General features: G+C 45.4%; 1 protein-coding gene across 4 annotated transcripts in view; it reads right to left on the bottom strand.

The window, feature by feature from the left end:
- The window catches only part of MYH10 (myosin heavy chain 10), a 1,171,079-nt gene that overhangs the window by 860,671 nt on the left and 297,428 nt on the right, over positions 1 to 12,980 (bottom strand). For all 4 annotated transcript variants that reach the window (XM_085616842.1, XM_085616841.1, XM_085616843.1 and 1 more), the window contains one exon: positions 2,903 to 2,966. In XM_085616842.1, the coding sequence (XP_085472968.1) occupies positions 2,903 to 2,966 (64 nt within the window). The remainder of the gene's footprint in view (positions 1 to 2,902; positions 2,967 to 12,980) is intronic.

Raw genomic sequence — 12,980 nt, 5'->3', positions numbered from 1 at the left:
GTTTTTTCAGTCGACTGACTTTTGTTCCTCAGTGTCACTCAAACTAACTTTACCTATCTAGAAGGAGGACTTTCTTTTACCCTATCAAAAACCAATAAAATTGGTCTCGCTTATTAATTCCTGTGATTCCTTCTATAGAATTCCTGGTCCCATAATCAGATTTCTGAGCCTAGATATGGTTTAGCTCATTTTGAGTGTTGTAGAAATAAATTAGAGATGGTACAGTTAAAATGATTTTATTTAAAAAACTACAAAAAATGTTATTTCGTATGAACATTTTCTATTTAGTTTATTCTCAGGTCCAGCACATGCATGGATGTTCTATTTTTCAATATTAAAGAAAATACAATCATGAAGACATACAGATTTCGATTAAAACCCAGGATTAGAACTATTCTCTTCTATTACAACTAAGTGGTGTCTACTGGGTTTTGCGTAGACAGCATGCGCCGTTGTTATGGCAGCTGGTCTTTGCCATTACATTCTACCTTAAACTGGGTTTACAGCAGACCACACAATTAATGCAATGTGAGGTAACACAAGCACATAATAAGGTATGTGCATTTAGTTCCAGAATAAATACATATGCCTACCGTTTACTCGATCGTCAGCATGCAGATTGTATGTTGGAGTGACTGTGCTGTCCTATATACGCCGATGCTGCAATGCTTATAAGTGCAGTGTAGATTTGTTGAACACATGCTGTAGTGTTTGTTGCCTTGCAAAGAGATAGCTTTACTTCTGTAAAACAGCTACCATCATTATGTGGTGGCAAGTGCATAGACTTCTCACTTCCTTTTAATCATATGAATAGCAATAAATCAATATGCACAGTTATCCAGATGGTGACAAGAGCACAAACCTTCAAAGGCAAACATTTGGTAAAGCACTACCTTTGATGAAATGAAAACCTCAGTAACTTACTAATGGAAAATGTTTCATGTTCTTTCCCTTGTCCAGGAGAGGGCAAAGTTGAGAGATGAGCATGGTTTTGAGTCAAATGCCACTCTCTTGCTCCAAAACACTCTGCACAGACCAATGCAAACTTTGAAACGTTATATAGGCTCAAGTCGCCATACTGTCCTCCCCCAAACCCCACAAAATCTGACAAAGCTTCATTGTAGACCCCACAGACCCTTGCAAGTCACTAAGGCTGGGAAGGATATGTATGTAAAACAAATTCTGCAATCCTGCAAGGTTTCAATTTGGTCTTTTTGTGTTTAAAGCAATGCTCAGAATAGAAGAGATGTTCTTGCTGCAGGATACTTGCTATCAGTCATACTCCTCAAATTCTACCCTAACTGCAATACTGTCCAAGCAGTATAAGGAGATTGTTGCTTCATTAGTTCAGTCGGAAACTTCATTTCCCTGCACGTATGATAAGAACGAGTCAGCAAGTTTTACAGCTGCAAAAACTGATTTCTTGCACACTGGCCAAAACCGCATGATTTCAATACCGTTTAATTGTGCTTGCTTTATTCAGGCTTCTTCTGCCTTTACAGTAGGACTAATTTAAATCTACAAATCTATTATTATCCAGAAGCTTATTCCAACCATAGCAATTTCTTAAGCAGAGTTACACTCTAATGAATTCATTTCACACGGAAACCTCAATCTACTCTTTGAAAATTCATACTCTGTAATTATCAGCTTTTAGCAATTGAAAATTCTTGTAAATTGTCCAAAAACAACCAACACTTTGCCTAGTTCATCAGCTATTAACATAGCTTCCTGTTGTGTTAATTAGCCTCATAGCCACATTTGACTTGAACCAGTCATCCAACCCCTCAGTAACCTCAATCATCAAGGGACCACTTTTCTATCAACATTCAGATATGTATTTCTGAAATTGGATCAATGTCTAAAAATGTCACGAACTCTGGGATAATATCTACATTGATCTAGTGGAACATCGTTTTCATAACCTTGACAAATACCCAGTTGCAAAAACTCAAGAGAAACCACAAAATTTGTACTGTGGCCTGTACGTTGGCTTCTTGTTACAAACTGGATAAAGTTCAAGCTGTTTTGAACCATTAACAGTCTAAGCACCAGACTTGCACTCCTGTTCCTTTCACTAAGCACAACAAACAGCCAAACTTACGGAAGTCTTTTTAATTGGTGAGTTTGGAGAAGAACACACCAAGAAAATTGGCAGACATTTCTGTAAAAATGCTGCCATCAAGGGCAGCCTGTATACCTTATATCTGAGTGCTGTAAGTTGACCTCCCACTGTAAAACAGAGCCATACCCCCTTGCATTAAATATCTTTTTTGGGGGGGGCGTTTGAGGCAAAGGGAAGGTTAGGGGGAACTGATCATCAATCCCCTGGCATATTGGTTGCCAACATAAACAGTGCTGTGGTATACTGGTCGAGTTCTACTGTTCAAAGAAGGAAGGAGGATACAGGACGTCAATAGCAGCAATTACATTCAGCATGCCACCAACGTCTATGGTACGTTTTCCTACCTTAGTATGATAAAAAAGCCTCTATCAAAGACTTACACCTTAACGTCAATCTTGAAATAAACCAGCATTTAATCTACTACACAATTATCCTAATTAAAGCATGTTTACATAATCAGTCAAAGCCAACCTTTCTGGATATAATTAGATCGGAATGAATGCCTTGAATGAAATATGTGCCTTTTCATCCTCAACCTTTTTCGTTGTGCTTTCTCTTTTTATGAGGATGTATAAAGAAAACAACAGATGTTTTCTCCACAAACTATGAAAAGTGAGGCAGGCAATAAAACGCCCAAATAAAGCAAATTTGATAACCTCACAATGCCAAACCAACACTCAAACTCGGATTACATTACAAATGGTATGTTCTGGTTTCTAGGATCCATAGAACAGAGAATTCAAAGTCCCCAACAGCAGCAGGCACCAAAAAGGATACATGTCTCAATGTTGGCCCCAACGATGTAACCGGTGACATCAAAGTTGATTCTTATAAACTTGCCCTGCAAACCAAAATAAAATAGATGAAAATTAAGTGTTGGAAAATGGTGCACTATGTTCACACCCTTCAGAGAAATTAAGAGTCATAGATTGCAGAGACCGATTGATGTGTTCCCACTTGCAGAACCTTAAATTGAACATCTTCACACTATGACGTAAATCAATCTCAAGTGGCAGAACTGAGAACTCTTACTCAAAACATTTTTAAGGCATGGCACATACAGCTTTAGATGTCTGTAAGACTTCATATTACCAATAAGTAAAACAAGCATTGGCATAGCCAATAGGTCTCGCCTTTGGGATTTTATAGGTGTTTAGCCAGAGCTATTGGCTTTGTCAAGCTATGCTGTAGAGCATTGTGACTGTTGTGCAGCATGTTGAAAAGTCATAATAAAAAAGTGTTATAGGCATTTTTGTTACCTTATATATAAGCAAGACGACATTACGTACAAAAGACCAACCCTATTGAAAAAAGAATATAAAAAATGTCTTCTAGTTTTTTTTACGTGGAATGCTGGCAATTTCTTCCTGCCAGTTCTAATACTTGCAAACACCAATCATTATGTTAAAAAACAGCAATTTTTCAGGAGACATAGCCTGACATTTGACCTCTGTTTTGAAGAGCAGCAAATGTGACAAGATAAATACAAAATGTAATGGATGTCTTCTGCCATCATCCACCAATCATAAAGAGGTCGATGGCATGAATGTTATCTTCGTTCCAAAGCATCTATTTGATTCATTGCTAGTGAGCTGAACTGAGAAAACATTTGTACTTCTGCCACGTGGCGTATGCAATCGTGAATCAGCAAAAATAGAGCATTTGGTATAAAGTGTGGTGGGGGCGGGACCAGACAGGCAGAGGAAAGAGGGGCATTAGAAAAATGAGAATGGGAAGTTTAACCCCTTCGCCACGGCAGGAATTCCGCCGCGGCGCTGGGGGGGGTTTGGGGGCAGCGCGGTGGCGCTGTGCTCGTGACGGAACCACTCCGTCACGAGCCACGGTTGAGCTGTGCTCATGACGGAGTGGTTCCGTCACGTCTCCGCCCACTGCGCTAATCGCCCGCACAGGCGGGGAATTAGCGCCGCGTGGGCGGAGCGGTCGCCAACGGCCGTAGCATGACGGAACCACTCCGGCATGAGCACAGCGCAACCGTGGCTCATGACGGAGTGGTTCCGTCATGAGCGGGGAAGGGGTTAAGGGAGCACAATAGAATACCAATTTAGGAAACACAAGGAGACCTCTTGCACTGTTTATAATTTTATAATGGGTGTAACTTATTGTACACACTATATTAGGAGGTATGTAGCACTCTATACTCTGTCACTTTCTATACTGTGATGCATCCTGCTTCTACAGTCGCTCACATAAGCTTCGATGCACTCACAGATATCTTCGCGTGCTGTAGCAAATGCAATTAGCATCAAATTATGCATGTAATCTACATATTCACAAGCACTCAGGCATGCACCCATGCGCTTGAACATATTTATGGACTTGTTCTCAAAAGGCACATCTCGCACTCAACGTGCACCTCTTCGGTATGCAACTTGAAAAGACAATGTAGAACTTCAGTGCTACCTGGCACACACCCGACGAGCAACATCCGCACTGAAGCGGTCCATGCTGTGCTTACAATGTGTCCCTGCAACTTGCAAGAATCCACGTCGCACTCAACGATAAAGCGAAGCGCTATCTGCCACCTCCAGAGACTTTGATTCACACACCCGACTAGCAACATCCGCACTGAAGAGGCCCATGCTGTGCTTACAACGCGTCCCTGCAACTTGCAAGAATCCACGTCGCGCTCACCGAGAAAGCGAAGCACTATCTGCCACCTCAAGAGAATTTCTGATTCACACACCCGATAAGCAACATCCACACTGAAGGGGTGCATGTTGTGCTTACAATGCGTCCCTGCAACTTGCAAGAATCCACATCGCACTCAACGAGAAAGCGAAGCGCTATCTGCCACATCAAGAGACTTTGATTCACACACCCGACGAGCAACATCCGCACTGAAGGGGCCCATGCTGTGCTTACAACGCGTCCCTGCAACTTGCAAGAATCCACGTCGCACTCAACGAGAAAGCGAAGCACTATCTGCCACCTCAAGAGACTTTCTGATTCTTAAAGAACATATCAGGCATTTAAAGAACTAGCGCCTAAAGAGCCGATGTAGTGCTTAATGTAGCTAGCCACTGTTAAAAAAGGATGTAATTACGTCCTCGGGCGCTTTGGCCAGTGTTATCCATAAAGCACAAAGGCAGCGCCAGAGCAGAAAGGCGCGGAGATAGCCCCACATTTGTTTATGTAAGTGAAATGAAGCGCGGCCGCAAAAGTGAAAGCGACCGTACTGGGTTATAGTTAGTAACATGATCCAGTAATGCAGCTGGCACCCAGAGCGCCGCTGCTCGCTCCCGAGACCCAAAGGCCATGGGAGTGAGCGTTTAGCGAAAAGGCGGGACATGCACCCGCCTTTGGCCAATTGCGTGCTTTCATTTTTGAAAGCCACACGCAAAGACCAATAGAATGTCACAACCACATGCACGAGCTGGCAGAAAGTCTGGAGTGAATCCAAGAGGCCCTCTCCTAGAGCTGTGCATGCAGATCGACCTAAAAAAATTGCAGGAAGAAATAGCACAGAGAGTGGGCTTTGCGTCAGCCCACTTAAACCTTTGCCTTTTACAGGTTTTCCTTAGTTTGCCATTGCTTGGAGGGACTGTCCATCAAACCCATGGAAAGCTGTTGAAGGCTAGATGGTCCATTTGTGTCTCCATTGGTCAGAAGCAACATGACATGTACCTTGCAATTCAGAGCCCGGGTGTGTTCTTTGATGTATTTATTTTACTGACATGCTATTTAAATTGCTAGTTTTCAGGTTTTTTTGTTTGGAAAGCAAGTCCTGTTTGTCTTTAGGTCAGGTTATATCTATTCACTGATCACTTTGTATTAATTTGCTGTCTTCATAGTACATTGCTGGATTTACAGCTTAATTTGTTCATAAAGTAAAGAAGTGCATACACACAAGCTTTCTTGCAGCAGCAGCAAAAATGCTGGTCCACTCTCAAAAGCATCTACTGCGAAATATGTTGCTGTTTACCACTTCTAAGTTGACCACTTATAATGCACACTTCATTTACTGACTCCTTTTTAAAATTGTTTTATTAATAAGTACAACTTAACTCTACTAATGCAGTTTTTTTATCAAATGGTCCCTACTCCGATCTTCCAAATTGCTGTAGCCCAAGATGTTGCTTCATTTGGGACTATTACCAAACACTTCACCAAATAAAATAACCTATTATGTTTAACATAGCAAGAGTACAAAAAAATCAAGACCTACGGGCTTTGCCAATGCTGTTGCAAGTAACTATATAACTATAGCAAATACACCAAGAACCACAGCAACAGACCTCTGGCTTTGAGAAGGAATATTCCTTGAGTTAAAAAAGTACAATCTAAATTCCAGAGTGCTGGACAAAGGTACAATACATGTTGGAATTTAGAACAAACTTTGTCAAGTGCAATAGGTTTGGTTATATCACACTTTAATGTGGTGGGCGACACTGTATATAAGCAAAGAGAAAGAAAGAAAGACACATAGTGGGAAGTAAATGTTACACAGCTAAAGCAGCACAAAATTACTTTGTTAGTTTTGAGGTGTAAGTGTTGAGTGTCTTAGTTGTAGCACTGCAACTGGCAAGGAAGCAAAGCTGCATTTTCTATTTTACATTGCTTACTGCAGTTGCATCAATCTAGATGTAGGAGCGTAGATTTGCTATGCAGCTGTAGCTATACAGCTTTATTTGCTGCTGCGGTTCCGGTGCATTAGTGATGAAGTTGTAGCGCTTCATCTATAATGTACAGCTGTTGTATGCTGATGTACTTCCATCAAACCAAATAGTTTTGGCCTAGATTCTACTAAATGCCTTTAAACATGCCATTCCTAACGAGTAGAAATAAAGCTGTTCATGTTAGTGATAAATACTTTACAAACATTCACTAACACACAGCACAGGTACAGCTTGGTCAGCAGCACTGCAAGCTTCCCATACTGGATGAACTGCGTAGCTATAAGCAGATTTACAAGCCACAAAATGTTCACTGTTTAACGAAAAGTATCTTGGCTCTATAGATCGCGATCTATATGGTAGTGTTTCCAGCACAATGTTGGAACTCCCGAGACAGAAGCTATGCATCAATCAAATAGGTTTCTAACGAACTGTAGAAAGTCAGTAGTGTAGGTTCCTTTCATAAGTGAAGAACAATCCAAATCTAGAATGCTTGAACCGAAAAGGATATTGCTCCTCACTTAGGGAGCCCAATTTTAGGAACTTTTAGCTGGAATTTAGAATTAGCTCAAATGTTAATAGAAGAGTAATGCCTGAACCAAAAAACTAATGTGGTTGGGTAAGTGCAATGAAGTGTGTATGGGTGGGGTTCTTAAATGTAGACGTTATTGATTCAAATTGTCTTAGCCAAAAACATATCTTGCTACTTTGTTTGTGTACTGCAGCGATAATATGGCTTGTTCAGAGAGGCAAAATAGATCAAATTACAAGTGTCTAGTAAAAAAAATACAAAGGTATTGGTTACTATGATGTTTTGAGATACAAGTAAAAATGGGCAAGGTCTGACGAAATTTCCTAAAGAAAAGCAGGATTAAGTTAGACCGAATCCGGTGTCTTAATAGTAGTTCAGAAGCTAGTAAAACAGATTTCTCACAACCTTTGATGGTGCTCATTAGCTGAGGCCAGAATTTAGCATATCAAGAGATTTTTCTGACTTCTAAAACTTCGCTCATCCAATGCACAGTCAGGTCAAGTGTTTATTCTAGCTGAGCAGCACCTGCTGCTGCCCAGTTACATCCACAAAACCTGTAATGCTACGCTAAGTATGTGGAACTAATCACTGAATCAAAATCTGGTGGTCGTCAATACCAGATATTCACAAGGATCAGTCGCCAAAACAGCTGCCATCTACAATAAGTATCAACTTGTGTAAGGGACGGCTCCTTCGCTAACTAAATTGCCCCCAGATATGAAAAATAAAATGGTAATGAAGTTCATTTATTACCATTTTATTTTTCAATAACCTTGTCCCGAGCCGAGCGTCAGGTGGGGGGCGGGCCGCTGCTGACTGGCAGCAGCAAAGAGCAGTCATGGGCAGGGCACTTCAAGTTTAAAGTGAGCATGTCTCTTTGGCCGGCTGCCTTGCGACGGCCAGCCAGACATGCACATTTTAAACCTCTCTAACCCAGCTGCCTAAGACGGCTGGATTAGAGAAAGCATAGGGCTCCAGTGTCTTCTGGAGCGCGGAAGGAGGCCACACCCTCCAAACCTGGTGTTTCTCTCATGCTGCATGACAGAAGCACCAGGATTAGTTAGTGGATTTTCCTGGGTCCCGCATTGGAACCTGCCTCAAAAAGACCAGACAGTAGAGGACGTCGCACGAAGAAGATAAGTGTAATTATTTTATAACTTCTTTATTTTTGTCCCACCCTCCATACATGCCAGCCGAATTAGCATTATACAAGTCATATGTTTCATGAAGAAAAAACTACAAACATCCGAAATAAAGAAATAATCAGTACACATGATGAAATAAAACAGGTGAAATAAAAATGAGGACTGCTTCGCTTACATGGACAACCCACAGATGACGTTGATTGGTATTTTTGTCTGTAAAGTTAAGGTTGCGAATATAGACCTCGGTAGGGACCAGTAACAAGTCAGAACTAACAGGGCCGATCCCTCATAAACCCTGCTGGAACCTTTCCTTAAAATAATAGAACACAGTCATTTGTGTCAACACATGCATTAACAGCTGAACCCACCGTGCTGCCGTCGTTGCAGAAACTGAATGGCGACGCATACATACCCAATGTATGCAAACGCCCCCGCACGGACATCAGTGCTGTTGGTGAAAAGGTGGGGGTCTAGAGGGATGCAAGATAGCCCCAGCTTCCGGGGATGGAGGGCTGGTGTCTGTGTGGAAACAACTACCCTGCGACCCTTATTAATACAGGGCAGCCCGGCTAGGCCGGAGATTCCCCAGAAATGATCTTAGCTAAGCCGTTCTAGGTCTCAATGGTAATAACAAGCATTTAGAATGCATTAGGTCTCGCAATGAAGAGATTTTGAGCTATTGGCAGGCATTGTAAATGGCAATGCCTTTTATAATATTAAAAGGAATTGTCATTTACAATACCAATGGTTCAAAGTTTTGCAAAAGCAATACCTATTGTAGTGCAGAGTGCGGTGTCTGTGAAGCGGCGCCATACTCACTATTAAAGTTTACTTTTTTGTTTTTTTTAAACAGTGCGCTGTGTCCCTGAACCGGGCACCGCGCTCATTAAAAAGGTTTTTGTTTTTTTATTTTAACCGAGCGCGGTGTCCCTGAAGCGGGCACCACGCTCAACATCAAAGTAAAAAAATAAATTACAAAGATTAACGGAGCGTGGTGTCCCAAAAGGGTCGCCACGCTCAGCATACAATTTTAGAGCGTATAGCGCTGTATAAGAAAATCGGCGTCCATTGTCCCTATTACTGTCAATAAACCAAATAGTGCTCACCCACTTATAATGCAGACTGTGTAACAAGTCAAGTAAAAGGTCCAGTTGTTATGGGCGGTTACCAATGCAAACAAGGCGGTACAAAGGAGGGACCGTGCAAGCCTATTTACGAATCAGAAGCCAGCATTTACGAAGGACAATGACAAAAGCCAATGACAAATATAGGCAGAGAATGGGCGGGGCTTCCAGTGCATACCCTAATGTACGAGTTACTTACCTTCGGTAACGATGTATCTCGTAGAGACGATTCTAGCCGCAGATTCCTTCATGTAGAATCATCCCCAAGCGTGAGACTGGATCCGGAAACATTTTGCCCAGCATCCCTGCGCGCCGGGGAGACGGCATCACGTGGCTCTGCCCAGGCATCGTCCGCACAAGTGACGTCAGCGAGGTCACGCAAGTCCCACCCCGGCACGCCTACGTCAGTTTTCTTCGGAGAACTTTTCCGCGCCACAACGCGGAGTCAGCAGACAAAACTGTGAGAGTATAGGAACAGTGTGCGAAAAAGCAGCAAAAGGGAATAGTGAGGAACAACACCATAAAGAGCAGCACCCGGCACTGCAGTACCCAAGAGCAGGGAAAGAATAAAGAACAGGGCAGCAACCCTGCCAGTACAGAGACAGCCCCCCCCGAGACAAGGGACATATGTAAAAATGTCAAGATAACATGCACCAGGACTACAACCCCAACCAAAGACAAGGAAGGGGAACCAGTCGGGAACACACAGGGAACAACAAAACTCCAAGACATCTCTATCACAGAGTGTGACAACCCCCATCAGGAACAAGGGCAGAGGCACAGCCAAAAGACCCCAACCTCAAGGGTCACAAATAGCCAGAAGTACCAACAACCCAATCCTCCATGTGACAACGGGGAGGAAAAGGTTGACAGCCCGACAGAAAGAGGGAAATAATGTACTCCTAGAAGACACAGCCACCCACAGGGAAGCGAGTGCAAAAGACCAAATCATCAGCCTTCGCAAAACGGGGAGGAAGGGCTGGCCGTGAAGGAATATGTGGCTAGAATCATCTCTACCAGATACATTGTTACCGAAGGTAAGTAACTCATACATCTGATAGAGACTACTAGCCACAGATTCCTGCACGTAGAATAGCTACCCTAGCCATACCCAAGGGGAAGGAGGGTCTGCGAGAGTAGAGGAAACAAGGCAAGGCGCAAAGCGGCAAACACACCACGCCCACGTGAAGCAACAACACCTCCGCCCAAGGCCATGGCAAGGAAAGGAGTACCGAAGGAGAAGAGCAATCTAGAGACTCCAAGGAGAAGAGGAAGAGCAAAGGCAATCCGAGACAGGATGGCGCAGAAGGAGAAGAGCAGCCTAGAGACTCCAAGGAGAAGAGGCAGAGCAAAGGCAATCCCAGATAGGATGGCGGCGGCAAGGAGCAGGGGGGAACTCAAGGTCTCCCAAGAAGAATAGTCCAACACCCCACAGGGGCAAACTGCGCCCGCAAGAGGGTCCAGAAGTCAGGGACCATCCCCTCCACTGGGAGAAGAGGCAAAGCCGAGTGCAAGGCCCACTGGAAGCAGCGGAGAAGGCAGGATGACAGTCCCACTAAAGCCCCAAAAAGGCACAAGAGTGCAGAAAGAACGAGAGGGCGGCACTGGCAAGCTCCGTCCGACGCCAGGGACACCAGAGAACGAACACTCAAAGCAAAAAGGCAAAGAAGAAGGTTGCATCCGCAACATACCATAACGCCACGAAGAGCAGAAGCCCGCAGGCGACCAAGACTCCCCAGCACATACAAGGGCTATTGAACAGCCAACCCTGCCCCACATGGGACATGTCAGATCCCAAGACATGGGAACCTCTTAGGAAGAAACTTCCGCAGCAGAGGACAACAAAAAAGACCTGCGGCAAAAAAAAACGCAGGAGGCCCAACAAGCAGTCAGAGAGGAAGGCAGAAGGGCCAATCTCAGGCCCAGCACGGTGTGAAAAACCCATAGGAAAAACACACAGTCAAAAAGGGCTGGCCAGCAGTTAACAGAACTACAACCTCAGCCAGACAACCAGGGCGACCCGCCCCAATGGAAGAACAGCCCCAAGAACCAGAGCAACACGCAGGTCACTGAGGAGCAGAAAGAGGGGTAGGAGGGGTAGGAGGAGGAGGAGGACGAAGCCCCGTTAAAGAACCTCAAGATGGCTGAGTCCACAGGAGCATGGAACAAAAGTGCACCATCGAAGGGAGGGTCCACCAGCCGTTCTCAAACATTCTCCGGAAACACACTGTCCCGAAGCCAGGCATGGCGACGAAGGGCAACCGAAGAAGCCATGGCACGACCCAACACCTCTGAGATGTCCAGAGCGGAACGAAGGATAAACGCCGCCAGCTCCCGACCATCCAAGACGTGATGTCTCAAATGCACACAAGCACCCTCCTGAGAAGCCGCAGACATAAGGGACTCCGCTGAGCCCCACAAGCAAGAAGTGGCCCTAGCCAAAACACAGTGTGTTAAGGGCCCGCAGAGCCGCACTGGTTGAGGCAAACATATTGCGCCCCCAAGAGTCCAGCCAGCAGGCCTCCCGGGAAGGGGGGGAAAACAGCAGCGACAAAGCAGGAAATGCCGACTGCAAAAGGGGGCCTCTGGTCGAAGGGTGAAGAGAAAGGCACACTGGATCACGCGGTGCCGGATGGTGGCGGTGCAGAAGGTGCTGGGGCACCTGGTCCCCCGTGGTGGGACGGCCCCAAGTCCCTAAGAGAGAAGAGTGGAGTGAACCCTCGAAGGAAAGCAACAGTTCCCTACCACCAGAGCCCTGATGGAGAACCTCCAGAAGATGATCTGCGAGAAAATGGGTAGCTGGATCACTCATGCGCAAAATTCCCACAGCCGTTGAAACAGCATGGGCGAAAGCCGCACCCGCCTCCGTAGGGCCCCGCAGAGGGGAAAGCAGCTCCTCGTTAGCTGACGGCTGCAAGCTAAGGCGGCCATCCCTCAAGCAACCGGAGGAAGGAATGGCCAAGGCCGAAAGGAAGGAATACGGACCGAAGAGTGGGGGACTTGCGGCTCCACCGGCGAAGACCGCGGTCGTGGAGACTGCGAGGAACCGCCTTTAGACGACGTCAGGGAAGAAAACACGACACGGCTGCCCGTCACCGGCGAGGATGACACCAGCAACCGCCTAACCTCTGGGGAAGAGGAGGCGTCCGAAGACGAGTCCACGACCCGACGTCGGAGAGTCCGCAAACTGAGGCAGGACACTGTCGCCGATCAGCGCCGGAGGAGATGCCGGGGCAATCTCCGACACAGCACACGGCGCAGGAGACCGGAGCTGGACCGGAGCCGGGCTGGCGAAGGAACAGCGCCGACTTGACCGCCGACGTGGCAGCCGCCTGCGTGGAGGCACGAGAAGGGCCCGGGGAGGGACGAGAATACCCCCGCCAGCCGCGACTCGTGACAGGGCGAGATGGGCCCTCCGCC

This window comes from Triturus cristatus, chromosome 7 (genome assembly GCF_964204655.1).
Source record: "Triturus cristatus chromosome 7, aTriCri1.1, whole genome shotgun sequence".
Classification (NCBI taxonomy): domain Eukaryota; kingdom Metazoa; phylum Chordata; class Amphibia; order Caudata; family Salamandridae; genus Triturus; species Triturus cristatus.
This window is presented reverse-complemented; position numbering and strand designations above follow the sequence as displayed.